At 36.8% G+C, this 15016-nt stretch overlaps 1 protein-coding gene across 1 annotated transcript in view; it reads right to left on the bottom strand.

The window, feature by feature from the left end:
- The window catches only part of espnla (espin like a), a 33543-nt gene extending 18603 nt beyond the window's left edge, over window positions 1-14940 (bottom strand). The window contains exons 1-5 of the mRNA XM_048199683.1: window positions 14311-14940; window positions 8656-8846; window positions 4251-4437; window positions 3964-4146; window positions 3704-3835 (exon numbers count right to left, since the gene is read on the bottom strand). Coding sequence (XP_048055640.1) covers window positions 3704-3835; window positions 3964-4146; window positions 4251-4437; window positions 8656-8846; window positions 14311-14604 — 987 coding nt within the window. The 5' untranslated portion in view covers window positions 14605-14940. The remainder of the gene's footprint in view (window positions 1-3703; window positions 3836-3963; window positions 4147-4250; window positions 4438-8655; window positions 8847-14310) is intronic.
- Between the last annotated feature and the right edge of the window lie 76 nt (window positions 14941-15016).

Below are 15016 nucleotides of genomic sequence, written 5' to 3'. Positions count from 1 at the left end.
GAAACCAAACCCCGTGGATCCCATAACCAGCTCAGCCCCCGGCCCTCTACCTGAGCTTGGCTGCTGGTGAGAAGGTAACTGATACACCCCCAGCACGTAGAGAGACTGATGCTTCAACAGCCTCCCTTCACTAATTAGAACTCTATTGTTGGGACAGGGCGACTTAATTTTTGACGTCTAGTGGCGCCCCGAGCCTCACATCGATATAGGAGGAATGAATTGCTGATTTATTCATGCCCATGTTGACAGGGAGCTTATATTACTGCATTAGATCTATGGAAGAGCGTGAGCAAGGTGATTGGAGATCATGTCATTAATTCAGTGAAATCTCAGATATGGTGCCTCAAATTTAATGAAACTTAATTGAATTCTTAATTGGCGTTCATTGGTTTTAACCTGTTCACATTACATGGCTTCAAACCCTAGATCTGTCTTTGTTTTTTAATACAATTCATGTGAAACATTCACAATTATAATCAAGAACTTGCTTTATGGTTCCAGTCCAACTTGGAAAACTGGGGGGAAAAAATGGTTTTATTTGTAGGTTCAACTAGCAAATCCTCCATGGAAAATCAGCTCGTATTGTCATAAGTTTGTCAGTATAATTCTTACAATACAGCTGAGTAACCAATATAATCCATAGAGGTTTGCATAACATAAATTTATGGCCTATATCCTATACAATTTTTACTTCACGAAAATTAATATTCAGCTCCTCTAAAATTTGTTCATATGGACTTTAGCTCAAACATTCAGTATTAGCTCGTTAAACGTGTTTTATCAGCTAAGCAAGGTATTTTGGAGGAAATCCAAGACAAAAACTTAAATGGGAACAGCAAAAACAGCTGCTATTTCTACCGCCCATTAATGCAGATGGACATCTTCAAACCAGAAAAGAAAGAATGCATAGTTGTGAGATACAGTACAGTAAATCACCAGAACAGCAGAATACCCCATAGACTGATCCATCAACGTTGTGCTCAAAATGTGGAATTAATTTCTTTTCCGATATGGTTCTGTCCTTGTGCCCGCCCAAACAGCACTACCATGTTCACCCTTGAATAATTGATGACTTAAATTGAGCAGCATCTTATTTACCATGTGAAACAAGAAGGCTGAAAGGCCATTGAGGTACACTGCACTCAAAAGCCTCTTCTTAGTGGGCGCTATATGACACCTCAAAAGTTACTGGCCTGATTTTCACAGAAGCTCTTGATGTGAAAGGACAAGTCAAACAAAATCGATCATGAAATCTGGATGCAACACAACAAACTGACCCTTCAAGGCAAGACATTTATTTAAACTAATTATGCTTTTGCTGTCCAAGTTTGTCTATGTGAAACTTCATGAAAGATCTTTAACCCTCTGATACATGATATCCACAATGTATACCTCTCCCTTTGTTCCAACAAATGAAGTCAGGTAAAAACTTTACAGGAAAATAGGATCTAAGTTACATTTTCACTGTGCAATTATTAATGTATTTTTATAGAATTTTTTTTATATACATAACTGAAAATGTATCTACTGTAATGTACACTATATACGTTGAAAATTTCTTTTTCCATATTTAAAAAAATAATAATGATGTAGGTTAGCGGTTTAAATGGTCATATTTTTTATATTATCTACAGATTGCCATTGACTTTACATTAAACCTTGAATGCAAGATGACAGATCTGTAACACTCAAAATATAATTTAAAAATAAATAATTTCAATTAAATATAAAATAAATACTGATAACTATTCTATTATTTTTTAATAAAAAGATATTTAACTTATGTTTTTGTGTCATTTGATAATTAACTTTTTCTCCACCAAACATGGAATTTTCTGTTATTTATGAGAAAATGCTTCCCTGCCAAACACGGAATATTCCGTTATACACTCAGGGGCGTGCCTAATGTTACCGAGGGAAATGCTAATCCAGGAAGTGGTATAGAACTGTGAAGCTTTGGGGATGTTGACAGAAGCGATCTACTGCATATGTGCTCTGATAATCATACTGAATATGATCCATATGTAGTTTTTGATAAAAACATGATTTTCTCAGCTATTTTGCTCAAAATTTTGCTTTTTTTTTTATTATTAAACTTACCTACACGCAAGTGTTAATAAAATAAGAATATTTGAATCTCGATTTTTTTTTTTTTTTTTTTTTTTGGCTTGTTTGTTTAAAAGTTGGCTCTTTATTTTGATGTATTGCATGTTCAGATATTCATACAACACAATATTCTGGGGTCCATGAAAATTTTGTGAAAATTATCAAAAACGCTGCCGGTGGCTGGGAACTTTTTTCAAAAACACTGGCAGGGAAAGAGTTAATGCATCAGAGGGTTAAAGGGTTAGTTCACCCAAAAAATTCATCTTCGGAACACAGTTTAAGATATTTTAGATTTAGTCCGAGAGCTTTCTGTCCCTCCATTGAAAATGTATGTACGGTATACTGTCCATGTCCAGAAAGGTAATAAAAACATCATCAAAGTAGTCCATGTGACATCAGTGGGTTAGTTAGAAGTTTTTGCTAAGCAGAAGTTTTTCCCCTTCTGCTCCGGACAGTGACGCTGATGACGTGTTATGTAGTGCACCCGAGCTTCGTTTACAGTCTGAGGGAGACGCACGCTGTATTCAAGCTATTCAACATTGTTTGTATTTTGGTATTGCTATATTTTTTAAAATGGTGCGTAGGTGTGCATGTCCCGGATGTCCTAATCGCGTCACAGTCCGGAGCAGAAGGGGGCGGTAATGCACCAATAAGCTGGATGCCAACCGCCGTAGAAGAAGCAGCAGCGTCACTGTGGATAAACACAGACCCGGAAGAGAAGACAATGCTGAATAAAGTCGTAGTTTTTGTTATTTTTGGACCAAAATGTATTTTAGATGCTTCAAAAACTTCTAACTAACCCACTGATGTCACATGGACTACTTTGATGATGTTTTTATTACCTTTCTGGACATGGACAGTCTACCGTACATACATTTTCAATGGAGGGACAGAAAGCTGTCGGACTAAATCTAAAATATCTTAAACTGTGTTCCGAAGATGAACGGAGGTCTTACGGGTTTGGAACGACATGAGGGTGAGTCATTAATGACATAATTTTCATTTTTTGGTGGACTAACCCTTTAACACTCTCCTGTATTTGACCTAGGTCAATTTTAATAATTTAAGTAGAAATTATTCTGACTTTGACTACAAAAAACACTGTGCAAAATGACTAAGTTCAACAGTGGCAAAACAAACAAACAAAATCTATGTAAATATATGTATACTGTATACACCGGTCAGGCATAACATTATGAGCACTGACAGGTGAAGTGAATAACACTGATTATCTCTTCATCACAGCAACTGTTAGTGGGTAGGATATATTAGGCAGCAAGTTAACATTTTGTCCTCAAAGTCGATGTGTTAGAAGCAGGAAAAATGGACAAGCGTAAGGATTCGAGCGAGTTTGACAGGGCCAAATTGTGTGGACTGGGTCAGAGCATATCCACAAAACTGCAGCTCTTGTGGGGTGTTCCCAGTCTGCAGTGGTCAGTATCTATCAAAAATTATTTCAGTATTTCACAATCAAGACATGAGCAGCAAAAAATTTCAAATAATTCCAGTGTCTCATGTGCGCATCATGCAGATTTAGAAAGACATTTATAACAATGATCCCTAAACCTGATTCACAGAAGTAAGAAATAACCCTTACGTTTCTCTCCACAGAGCGAAGGTATCTGGCACACTCAAAGTGGCCGTTGTATTCAGCCAGATCAGCAGCCGTGAATCCATCTATGTCTCTTTCCTTTGGGCTGATCTGGTGACCCAGGAGGATTCGACAGCACTGGAAAATTATTATAATTTAATAATTAAAAATTATTAATACAGAGCAAAGTTCTAACTTTAATTATGATATAAAATGTGGAATTAACAACAATTCTATTTTAGACTCGCATCCTAATTTAAACCCACCTCTATCTCCCCATTCTCTGCTGCATCATGTAGAGGAGTGCCACCCCAGTAATCTCTCTTGACCTTTGATCCCATCTGTAACAACCTTTCCAAGATGCGATGATGCCCCCCACTGGCTGCAAAGTGTAAAACAGTCGCCCCTTCATTATCTTGACTAGACAGGCTGACGTCTGTGAAGGACGCCTGCAATAGACCAAACAAGAATTGTACACTTGTAAACTTGTAGTAGATCTCTACTACAACATGATACCAAAGGGTACAAATGTGTAGGTAAATGTATAACCCACCAGCCATACCACCAGTGCATGGTGGCCCATGTGAGCTGCAGCATGCAGAGGCGTCATGCCATCTTGGGCTCTTAGATGCACATCAGCTCCACAGTCTCTCACCAGATACTCCACCACATGCAGATGCCCCTCCTGGCAGGCCAGGTACAGCGGCGTGGCACCCATATTAGTCTGTCGATTAACAGACCTGAAAAAGGTCCATTTAAATGTTTATACAAAGCATCATTTGATATTTCAAGTGGGTTTTTGAAGATATTTGTGAGTGAAATCCCTCTCCGCTATTGGTATTCCTGTGTCTTTATCTATGGATGACATGCATTCCTCCTTCAAATCAACCTCTGTCACTGGTCATCGCGACCCATGTGGCCAATGATATATTCATTGGATTTAATCATAATTCAAACATGTGCTAAAGAAATCTCGATATATAAGGTCTGGTAAATCAACTATTTAAGCTAAGGGTAAATAGAGCAAAGAAAGACATTTTTCAGCCAGAATGTCTACCACTGTTAAACCAATTACAGTCTGGATATTAATCACTTTAATGTAAAGTTAATGCAAAGTTCTATAGAGCTGTTCATGTAGGCCAATTCAGAAGGCTAAATCACTATACAGGCAAACCAAAATTTATTCAGTCACCTTAAACAGTTCATTCATATATACAGTTTATTCCCTATAATTTTAAAAAATGGTAATAAAACATGACAAGATCTCTGAGATAAACTGTGTCAGAAAAAAAAAAAATCTTGTCAAAACATGGTCAGGTCAAAGTGTCTGAAAATGAATTTTTGGTTCTAAATTTGTATAAATTTTACTGGTAGTCCACTGTACGAAGATTTTTTGGGTATAATATGTCACAGTTTACTTTATTTTGCTATCCTCACTTACATAAATGAACTATAGTGTCCTGCACCCACTAGTAAAAATATATCAAAAATATCAAAAATGTCTGAATAAATTTTAGTTTGACTATAGGTTCCCTCTGGAGTGTTTTTTTTTTTTTTTTTTTTGCGTTTTTTAGAATAGCGTGTTTTAGTGAATAGTGTTTTTGAGAGAAGTCTCGGTAACACTTTACAATAAGGTTTAGTTAACATGAAATAATAATGAACTGCACTTCTACAGCATTTATGGTCACACTTTATTTTAAGGTGTCTTTGTTGCACTGTAATTATACATTTAAGTACTGAGTAATATTAAGTAACTACATGTACTTACTATGGGGTCAGGATTAGGGTTAGTTGCATGTAATTCTGCATAATTTATAGTTATTTCTATAGTAACTACATGTAACATGTAACAAAGACACTAAAATAAAGTGTTAACGCATTTATTATTCTTTGTTCATGTTAACTTCAACATTTACTAATACATTATTAAAATCAAGAGTTGTAACATTAGTTAATGCACTGTGAACTTATATGAACAAACAATGAACTGCTGTATTTTTATTAACTAATGTTAACAAAGATTAACAAATACATTAACAAATGTATTGCTCATGGTTAGGTCATATTAACTGATGTTAACAAATTAACCTTATTGTAACGTTTTACCGAAGTCTCTTATACTTACCAAGGCTGCATTTATTTGATCAAAAATACAGTAACAACAGTAATATCATGACATATTTTAACAATTTACAATAATCATTTTCTATTTTAATAAATTTTAAAATTTAATTTATTCATGTGATGGCAAAACTCTGTTACTCCAGTCTTCAGTCACATGATCTTTCAGAAATCATTCTAATATGCTGATTTTGTGCTTACTATTATCAAAATGTTGCTGTTTAAAGGTGCTAAAGAGGATCTTTTCGTCGACTGAGAAACCAAAGACTGTTAGTGAGTTTTTGAAATGAGCGCATGCGTAAGAACAACCCCTCTTCTTCACAGCTCATTTCGAGGGAACGCCTCCCAAAAATCATGCACGAGTATTGGAACACGAGTGATTACCACCGGCATTCGCTGTGTCGTGTTAGTGGATTCATTATGTCGGACTCACCGCAGGTAACTCATAATCTGCAGTTGTTACTCCTGTCTCCTGACAAAAACATTGCATGCGGCGCCTGTAGAGTGTGGAAAGTTACTGGAGCGCGCAGCCGCGCACGTCTCTCACAAGGAACGTCATGGCAGTGAGTGACAAGCCAGAGGGCCAATCCGTGCACGTCTTTCACAAGGAACGTCATGGCAGTGATTGACAAGCCAGAGGGCCAATCGATTGGCTGATGTTTTTAAGGCCCTACCTCGTGCACAGATGATGTATATTAATATTATTCCTTTCAGTGCACCTAATAAATAGTCTTTTATCAGTTAGTAAAGACAGTTTCAAGTAATATTGCAAAAATGTATAAAACAAAACATCCTCTTTAGCACCTTTATTTTGCTGCTTAGCATTTTTGTGGAAACCATGATACTTTATTTTTCAGATTTCTTTAATGAAAAGACTGTTTGAAAGCACACCATTTATTTGATGTATAAATCTTTTGTAACATTATAAATGTTTTACTGTCACTTTTGATCAAGTTAATGTGGCCTTACAAAATAAAAGTACCAAATTCTTAAAATAAATAAATAAATAAATCTCACTAACTCCAAAAGTTGATTGCAGTAAGCTAAGGAGCAAATGCCTGTTGTACCATCACAGTGTGGTACAAGGTCACTTTCAAACCCTTCACACACACCCCTGAGGTGGAACAAACTCTTAACCTTCACCAGAACAACAGAACCCCTATGACCTTCAGAAAATACACCTCAACTGACTGGCTATCAAGAAATGTGGAACTTGATTTAAAACAATAAATACATAAATGGTGTCCTAATCACTAAGCATGTAAATTCGCATCTATTTAATAGTTGCATTGCTTATTATACAAACCTTATTTTAATCATAAATCAGCAAAGATCTAACATTTTCACCCAGTGCTGATCTCTTAAGGTGTGAAGGGCTCAGGACTTTATGTTCAGTAACAGTGAGAAGCAGCTCTGACAGTTCACATTCAGTATGTTGTAACACGTGACAGACAGGGTGCATCCATTATACACCAGCGCTCTGGCTCTCACATGGGATTTTCTAACCCCTGAGGCTAATATATGCATTCCCCTGGCTGTATGTTAAGTTTACTTTATCCTATACACAAACAGAGGAAAATCAAGTTCTAAAATCAAGTAATTATCGCATTCAAAACCATGTCTCGCTAAATGAGACTGAGGAAGCACATTCATTTTGCTTTGGTGTCAAGGGTGTATTATGTGTGACCTCGTTCTGGTGAGTAGATCAGGACGTGCCATACTTTTTTGTCACATGTTTACTTCCCGTTACACCACCCGAGTAGAGCATGTGTTACAAGACACTCAGATTTCCAAACACATGGATGAAAAACATGATAGGCTTCTTTACTGTTGTTGTTTTTAATTGCCTGTGGTTATGTCAAAAGCTAGTTTGGGTCAGGACCAGGGCTGGATTTACCTCATATTGTGACATAGGCAAAAGATATTTTTGGGTCCCTCAATAGCCCTATGTGGGTGCTCAGCTTTTTCTGTCATTTGGCCAAAATCTCATGTTATAAAAGATTAAGTGCTACGCACAATATATTTAAGACAGAATTGGCTATGACTCGATGACAAATTCCAGACTAAGACACTCCTCAAATACATAAAACATTAGCCTTTATATTTATAGTGTTTCTTAATTAAAGAACGCAGTACTTATTCAAAGAACCAGTTCTTTATTTACCATTGCATTGCAAACAAGCAGAGACTTCATTCACGATAGAGGAGGGGTGAGTTATGAGGTTTGACCAACAGTTTGAGGATGGAGTTACGAGGTTTAGTCACAAGCTTGTTTTAATACGTTTCATAAGTTAAATATTTGCAAACCCCACAGACAGACATAAAGGGTAGCCATTAGTAATGATTTATGAAAAAACGAAAATATGACGAAATATGGAGATACAAGGTATTTCCGATATTTAAAATTTTGTTAGTTTAGATAGTAATTGTCTAGTAATTGTAATTGTGATGGAATAAAAAGAATTATAATGTTCACAAGAATTACTTTATTCTCAACATTTTATCTCGACTTTTTTCTCGAAATTTAACGACATTTTTCTCATAATTTAACGAATTTGTTCTCGTAATTTAACAACTTTTTTCTTGTAATTTGACGACTTTATTCTCGACATTTTATCTCGACTTTTTTCTCGAAATTTAACGAGTTTTTTTCTGGTAATTTAACGAGTTTATTCTCAACATTTTATCTCGACTGTTAAGTGTACACAAATAACTCAAGACGTGTGACCCACAAGACTAGTGACCCAGAACAGTTTGTCACATGCTTCTTTTCATCCACCTCTGCCACATGAGATTTATCTCTATCATTAGTACGTGTCTGAATTGTAACACTGTACCCTGGAGCTTGACCAATCAGCAGCTTCAAACAGGTGAGGTCACCCTTTGCTGCAGCGTAGTGGGCAGGAAGAGCACCGCAGTTTGTTTCTACTTCTGCTCCATCCCCATGAGATAACAGCCAGTGGACAGCTTCCACCCTCCCGAACCGTGCAGCGAGATGGAGCGGAGTAGCCCCGCCAGAATCCTGATCCTGCATACAAAGAAACAAACAAGAATAGTTATAAACAACAATTCTTTACAGCAATGATTTCTTTTCATTGCATAAAAAAGCTGCATTTCCTATAATGACTGTTCTGAATGGTCATTATCGCAATGTTATAAAATAAACTAATTTTATACTACATATGTATTTATATTATATGAATTGTCCTATAAATGTATTTAAAAACACATTAACCATACCATTTATACATACAATGAGTTCTATACATATATTTTGTGGTGTTAATTTCTGTTCATTTTGATGTTTTTCGGGCAGCATAATGTAAGGGTGATTCATTACGCTATCAAGTGTTCTGATAGCATAATGAAGAAAAATTAATAAATTATTGAAAAGAAAACCAAGAAATGATATCATAGAAAGCACCCATGCATAACCTCATGACTACATGTCCAGATCAATAAATCTCAATAAGTCATAAAACCTTTTTACAAGGTCAAATGTAATATTCATGAATTAATAATTCATGATATTGTCATTTTTTTTACTTTGAAAAATATATTTTAAAACATCTTTTAAAATGAATGATTAAGATGTGTATTCAAAATGAAAAGAAAATCTGTTATCACTTTTTACTTGATGATTACACCATTTTCAACTAGAAAAATGTGTTTTCAACTAGATTTTTGTCCTCAGTTCATTTACAAATTTTTAATACCAAACTAGATAAATTTGACAAATACAGTTTACCTAAGCAGAAAGGAAACTAAAGGAAAGAGCATTAATATTACATACTATTATCTTTGAATGTGATAAGTGAGAATACAACCTCAAATGCTGCCATTGAGTTCATCATAACCTGAAAGAGCATTCAGTTTGATAGAGGTCATCTCATGATGTCATCATAACAACAGTCCACTCTACTATAAATCTGCTTCTGCTGACACGGACCTCGTTCCTCAACGGGACATCACTCCTCTCTTCCACCAATGTGATCAAATTAGTGTAGCCATCTTTATTTAATCAGACCAAGGAAATGTTCATTAATAATTCAACCGCATACAACTTTGACCTCACCTTGGCAAGCACAGGCTTAAAAAAACTCTGATGAACTCCAAGCAAGACCACCAACCTGGAATATTGTTATCACTTTAGTCCGTGATAACAAGGCACTTAAAACATCTACTTTAATACAGCACAGCTGGCCATAAATTAGATCAAGAGGTTGTCGATGTTAAAAGCGCTGGTTTGCATTAGTGTGAGAACAGGCGGTGTGGGGGGGTCTCGGAGGAGCAGTATGGCCTGTATTCCCTTGGTAAACAAATAGCATTAGATTGAGCCCCCTCGAACCCATCTGGTCATGATTACAGTGGTCATGCAATACTACTGAGCAAAAAGTAAACAGAGCAAGGGAAAGTGATGTAATCACACCATTCACCGTTCTACAGTTCCTGTAGCGGGAGAATTACTTATGTAGGGTGCTATATTTGGAGCAGGTATTGCTTACCAATAATATTCTTGATTGTGATAGTTATAGTTCACATATATTTTGATAGGTAGTTTGCATCATGCACAGAGTTGATACAATACTTCAAGTTTGAGATGCTTTTCATTAGCAGGAAAGGGTGTTATTGACCTCAGCTATGGGTAAATTTCATGACTTCATTAAAGGGATAGTTCACCCAAAAATGAAAACCTTGTCATTCCTCACTCGCACGTCGTTTCAAATCTGTATTATGTTGGCTTCTGTGGAACACACAAACTTCACTCTAAAAAATGCTGGGTTAAAAACAACCCAAGTTGGGTTGAAAATGGAAAAACCCAGCAGCTGGGTTAAATGTTTGACCAACATGCTGGGCAGTTTAATTTAGCCCAACTGTTGTTTAAAAATTACTATATGGCTGGCTTAAAATGAACACAAAATCAGACACAATTACTAGAGGCAACAATAATAATCAAAATGTGAACATTTATTAATAAGAAATTTAATAAATGTTTATTGTTTAATTTTTATTCATTAAACTTATTAATAAATGTTCATTTATTAAACATTTTAATAAATATTAATTTCCAACATACTTAAGGTTCATTTTAGGCAAGCAATACAGTCATTTTTAAACAATAGTTGAGTTAAATAAAACTACCCAGCAAGTTGGGTGAACATTTAACCCAACCGCTGGGCTAAAACAACCCAATTGCTGGGTTTTGTTTGTTTGTTTGTTTTTAACCCAGCATTTTTTAGAGTGTACCATTCAAAATTTTGGGGTTTGTACAATTTTTCAAATAAGACTCTTATGCTCACTAAGTTTGCATTTATTTGATCAAAAATACAGTAAAAACAGTTTTAAAACAAAACTGTTTTCTATTTAGTATATTTTATGCAATTTATTCCTGTGATGGCAAAGTTCCAGAAGCCATTACTCCAGTCTTCAGTGTCACATGATCCTCTACAAATCCTATTATTGTGCGCAATATTCACGTACTCTGAAATCATATCCGTGAGAAACAGGCTTTTTGGTAACACTGTACAATAAGGTTCATTGGTTAACATTAGTTCATGTACAATCCCGATTCCAAAAAAGTTGGGACACTGTACAAATTGTGAATAAAAACAGAATGCAATGATGTGGAAGTTTCAAATTTCAATATTTTATTCAGAATACAACATAGATGACATATCAAATGTTTAAACTGAGAAAATGTATCATTTTAAAGGAAAAATAAGTTGATTTTAAATTTCATGGCATCAGCATCTCAAAAAAGTTGGGACAAGGCCATGTTTACCACTGTGTGGCATCCCCTCTTCTTTTTATAACAGTCTGCAAACGTCTGGGGACTGAGGAGACAAGTTGCTCAAGTTTAAGAATAGGAATGTTGTCCCATTCTTGTCTAATACAGGCTTCTAGTTGCTCAACTGTCTTAGGTCTTCTTTGTCGCATCTTCCTCTTTATGATGCACCAAATGTTTTCTATGGGTGAAAGATCTGGACTGCAGGCTGGCCATTTCAGTACCCGGATCCTCCTTCTACGCAGCCATGATGTTGTAATTGATGCCGTATGTGGTCTGGCATGGTAAGATTGGAAAATGCAAGGTCTTCCCTGAAAGAGACGACGTCTAGATGGGAGCATATGTTGTTCTAGAACTTGGATATACCTTTCAGCATTGATGGTGCCTTTCCAGATGTGTAAGCTGACCATGCGCTTCTGGATCATGTTTAGATATGGCTTCTTTTTTGACCTATAGAGTTTTAGCCGGCAACAGCGAATGGCACGGTGGATTGTGTTCACGACAATGTTTTCTGGAAGTATTCCTGAGCCCATGTTGTGATTTTCATTACAGTAGCATTCCTGTATGTGATGCAGTGCCGTCTAAGGGCCCGAAGATCACGGGCATCCAGTATGGTTTTCTGGCCTTGACCCTTACGCACAGAGATTGTTCCAGATTCTCTGAATCTTTGGATGATATTATGCACTGTAGATAATGATAACTTCAAACTCTTTGCAATTTTTCTCTGAGAAACTCCTTTCTGATATTGCTCCACTATTTTTCGCCGCAGCATTGGGGGAATTGGTGATCCTCTGCCCATCTTGTCTTCTGAGAGACACTGCAACTCTGAGAGGCTCTTTTTATACCCAATCATGATGCCAATTGACCTAATAAGTTGCAAATTGGTCCTCCAGCTGTACCTTATATGTGCATTTAACTTTTTCCAGCCTCTTATTGCTACCTGTCCCAACTTTTTGGAATGTGTAGCTCTCATGAAATCCAAAATGAGCCAATATTTGGCATAACATTTCAAAATGTCTCACTTTCAACATTTGATATGTTATCTATATTCTACTGTGAATAAAATATAAGTTTATGAGATTTGTAAATTATTGCATTCCTTTTTATTCACAATTTGTAGTGTCCCAACTTTTTTGGAATCGGTTTGTATTAAGTAACATGAACTAACCATGAGCAACATTTGTTACTGTATTTGTTAATCTTTGCTAATGTTGGTTAATAAAAATACAGCGGTTCATAGTCTGTTCATGTTAGTTCACAGTGCATTAACTAATGTTAACAAATACAACTCTTGATTTTAATAATGTGTTAGTAAATTAATAAATGCGGTAACACTTTAGTATAGTGAACACATTCACTATTAACCATGACTTTTCCCTCAATAAACTCCTAATTTACTGCTTATTAATGGTTAGTAAGGTAGTTGTTAAGTTTAGATATTGGGTAGGATTAAGAATGTAGAACATGCAGAATAGGGCATTAATATGTGCTTAATGAGTAGTAATAAACAGTCAATATTCTAGTAATATGCATGCTAATAAGAAACTAGTTAAAAGACCCTAAAATAAAGTGTTACCATAAATGCTGTAGAAGTGCAGTTCATTATTAGTTCATGTTAACTAATGTAGTTAACTGATGTTAACTAATGAACATTTTTGTAAAGTGTTACCAACTTTTCTTTCTGTGTGATATGGGCACATTCCAATTTAGCGCACTGCGATTAGTAACAGGAGAAACATGATAACCAGTGTTTTTGGCATCATTCACATCAAACCAGGAAAAATGAATCTCGTTGCTTCATATTTGAATATGCATGAAAGTGAATGAGATTTTAAAGTAGCAGTGAGAAAAAGACTATCAGGCCATTTGCACTATGCTATTATACTTTGTGCGAATAGTGGCATACTAGTTGATACTATTTGCACCTCAGAGTATTGTACACTGTAAAAAATTAAAGTTAAAAAACTTAAAAGCTTAAGGCAAGCAGCTGGAGATTTTTTTTGTTTTCTCAACTTGTTGTTTAATAACAATTTACAACAAGTTGAGAAAACTCAAAACTCCTGCAGCAGGTTGCCTTAAACTTTTTAGTTTTCTCAACTTTTGATAATTTGTAGTGTAGTATACAGTATGCAACAACAACATATTCAGTATAATAAAAGTTGTTGCTGCCTAATAGGTATTTAATTAGGTACTTTATATCCTCTTTTCTGATACACAATGGGCAAAGGGAGAAGAACGGGACAATAAAAAGTCAGATTTGAACTCGGGTCGGTTGCGTCAAGATCCAAATCCACTGCTCGAACTCTTCATGCCACTGCCCCAGCTACCAGTGCGATTTGTTTTGGAATACTGTCTGGCTCAACCAGACACTGGTGGGTGGAGCTAGTGTAAATAGCTTTTGCCAACAATACAGGCTATTTGCAAAAAAAAAAATATTTTGACTTTTTCTCACACAAACTGATCAAATGGCTTCAGAAACCTTGGATTATAGCACATAAGTCATAACAGTACTACTTTTATGGTGGTTTATGTCATTTTTGAAGCTTGAAAGTCCCAGGACAGCATCCAGTTTGACTGGAAAAGAACAACATGATCAATTTTCCTAATATCATCTTTTGTGGTTTACAAAAGAAAGAAAATCACCCATTTAAAAAGCAACCCTCGATCCAACTCTGTCCACACTACTGTGCTAAAACCCTCCACTCACCTTTACATTGCATCTTGCAACCTGTACAAGCCACTTCAGTTCCCGGGTGTGACCTGTAGCTGCAGCATCGTGGACAGGCGTGGCTCCATTTAGGGCCCTCGTGTCAGCCTCCAGCCCCGCTTCTGTCACCAGAAAGCAAAGGCAGTCCAGCTGACCACAGCGTGCAGCATGGTGCACCAGTCCCGCCCCCTGTGCATCCGCAATGGTGCTGTTCAGACATCCAGTTTCGGCGAGCTCCCTGAGGCCCCTTAGGTCTCCCTCACGGGCTGCGGTGATGGCCTTTTGGAGCACCATGTCAACCCTGCCTCTCTGCACCTGCGCAGGCTGCCTTTGACTGGATTCGGAGGCTGCCTAAGGCAACTCAACCTGCCCTCACGGCACACATGCACACACACAAGGGAAGCCGACACCTAACTGTCTGCCAGCTGGCGGGGTTGGGTGAGCGGAGGAGAGGAGCAGGTCTGGCCCGGTGAGCTGTAAAGGTAATGAAAGACGTCACAACGCACCGGTGCTCATCATGGCCCAGCCGTTGCCTTTGTGCTCGCTTACCAACCTGCAAAAGGTTGCCCTCTCTTCTGGCAGCAGACAAAAGAGTAATGAGAGAACTGGCCTCTGAAGACCTACTAAAACGTGTGTGACTGGTGTGCACGCATGTGGCATGTGATTAGAGATTACAGCAAGCCTCATTTTCACATGTTAAAAATTC

Source organism: Megalobrama amblycephala, linkage group LG8 (assembly GCF_018812025.1).
Source record: "Megalobrama amblycephala isolate DHTTF-2021 linkage group LG8, ASM1881202v1, whole genome shotgun sequence".
Taxonomy (NCBI): domain Eukaryota; kingdom Metazoa; phylum Chordata; class Actinopteri; order Cypriniformes; family Xenocyprididae; genus Megalobrama; species Megalobrama amblycephala.
Note: the sequence above shows the minus strand (reverse complement) of the source record. Positions and strands in the feature narration are given on the sequence as shown.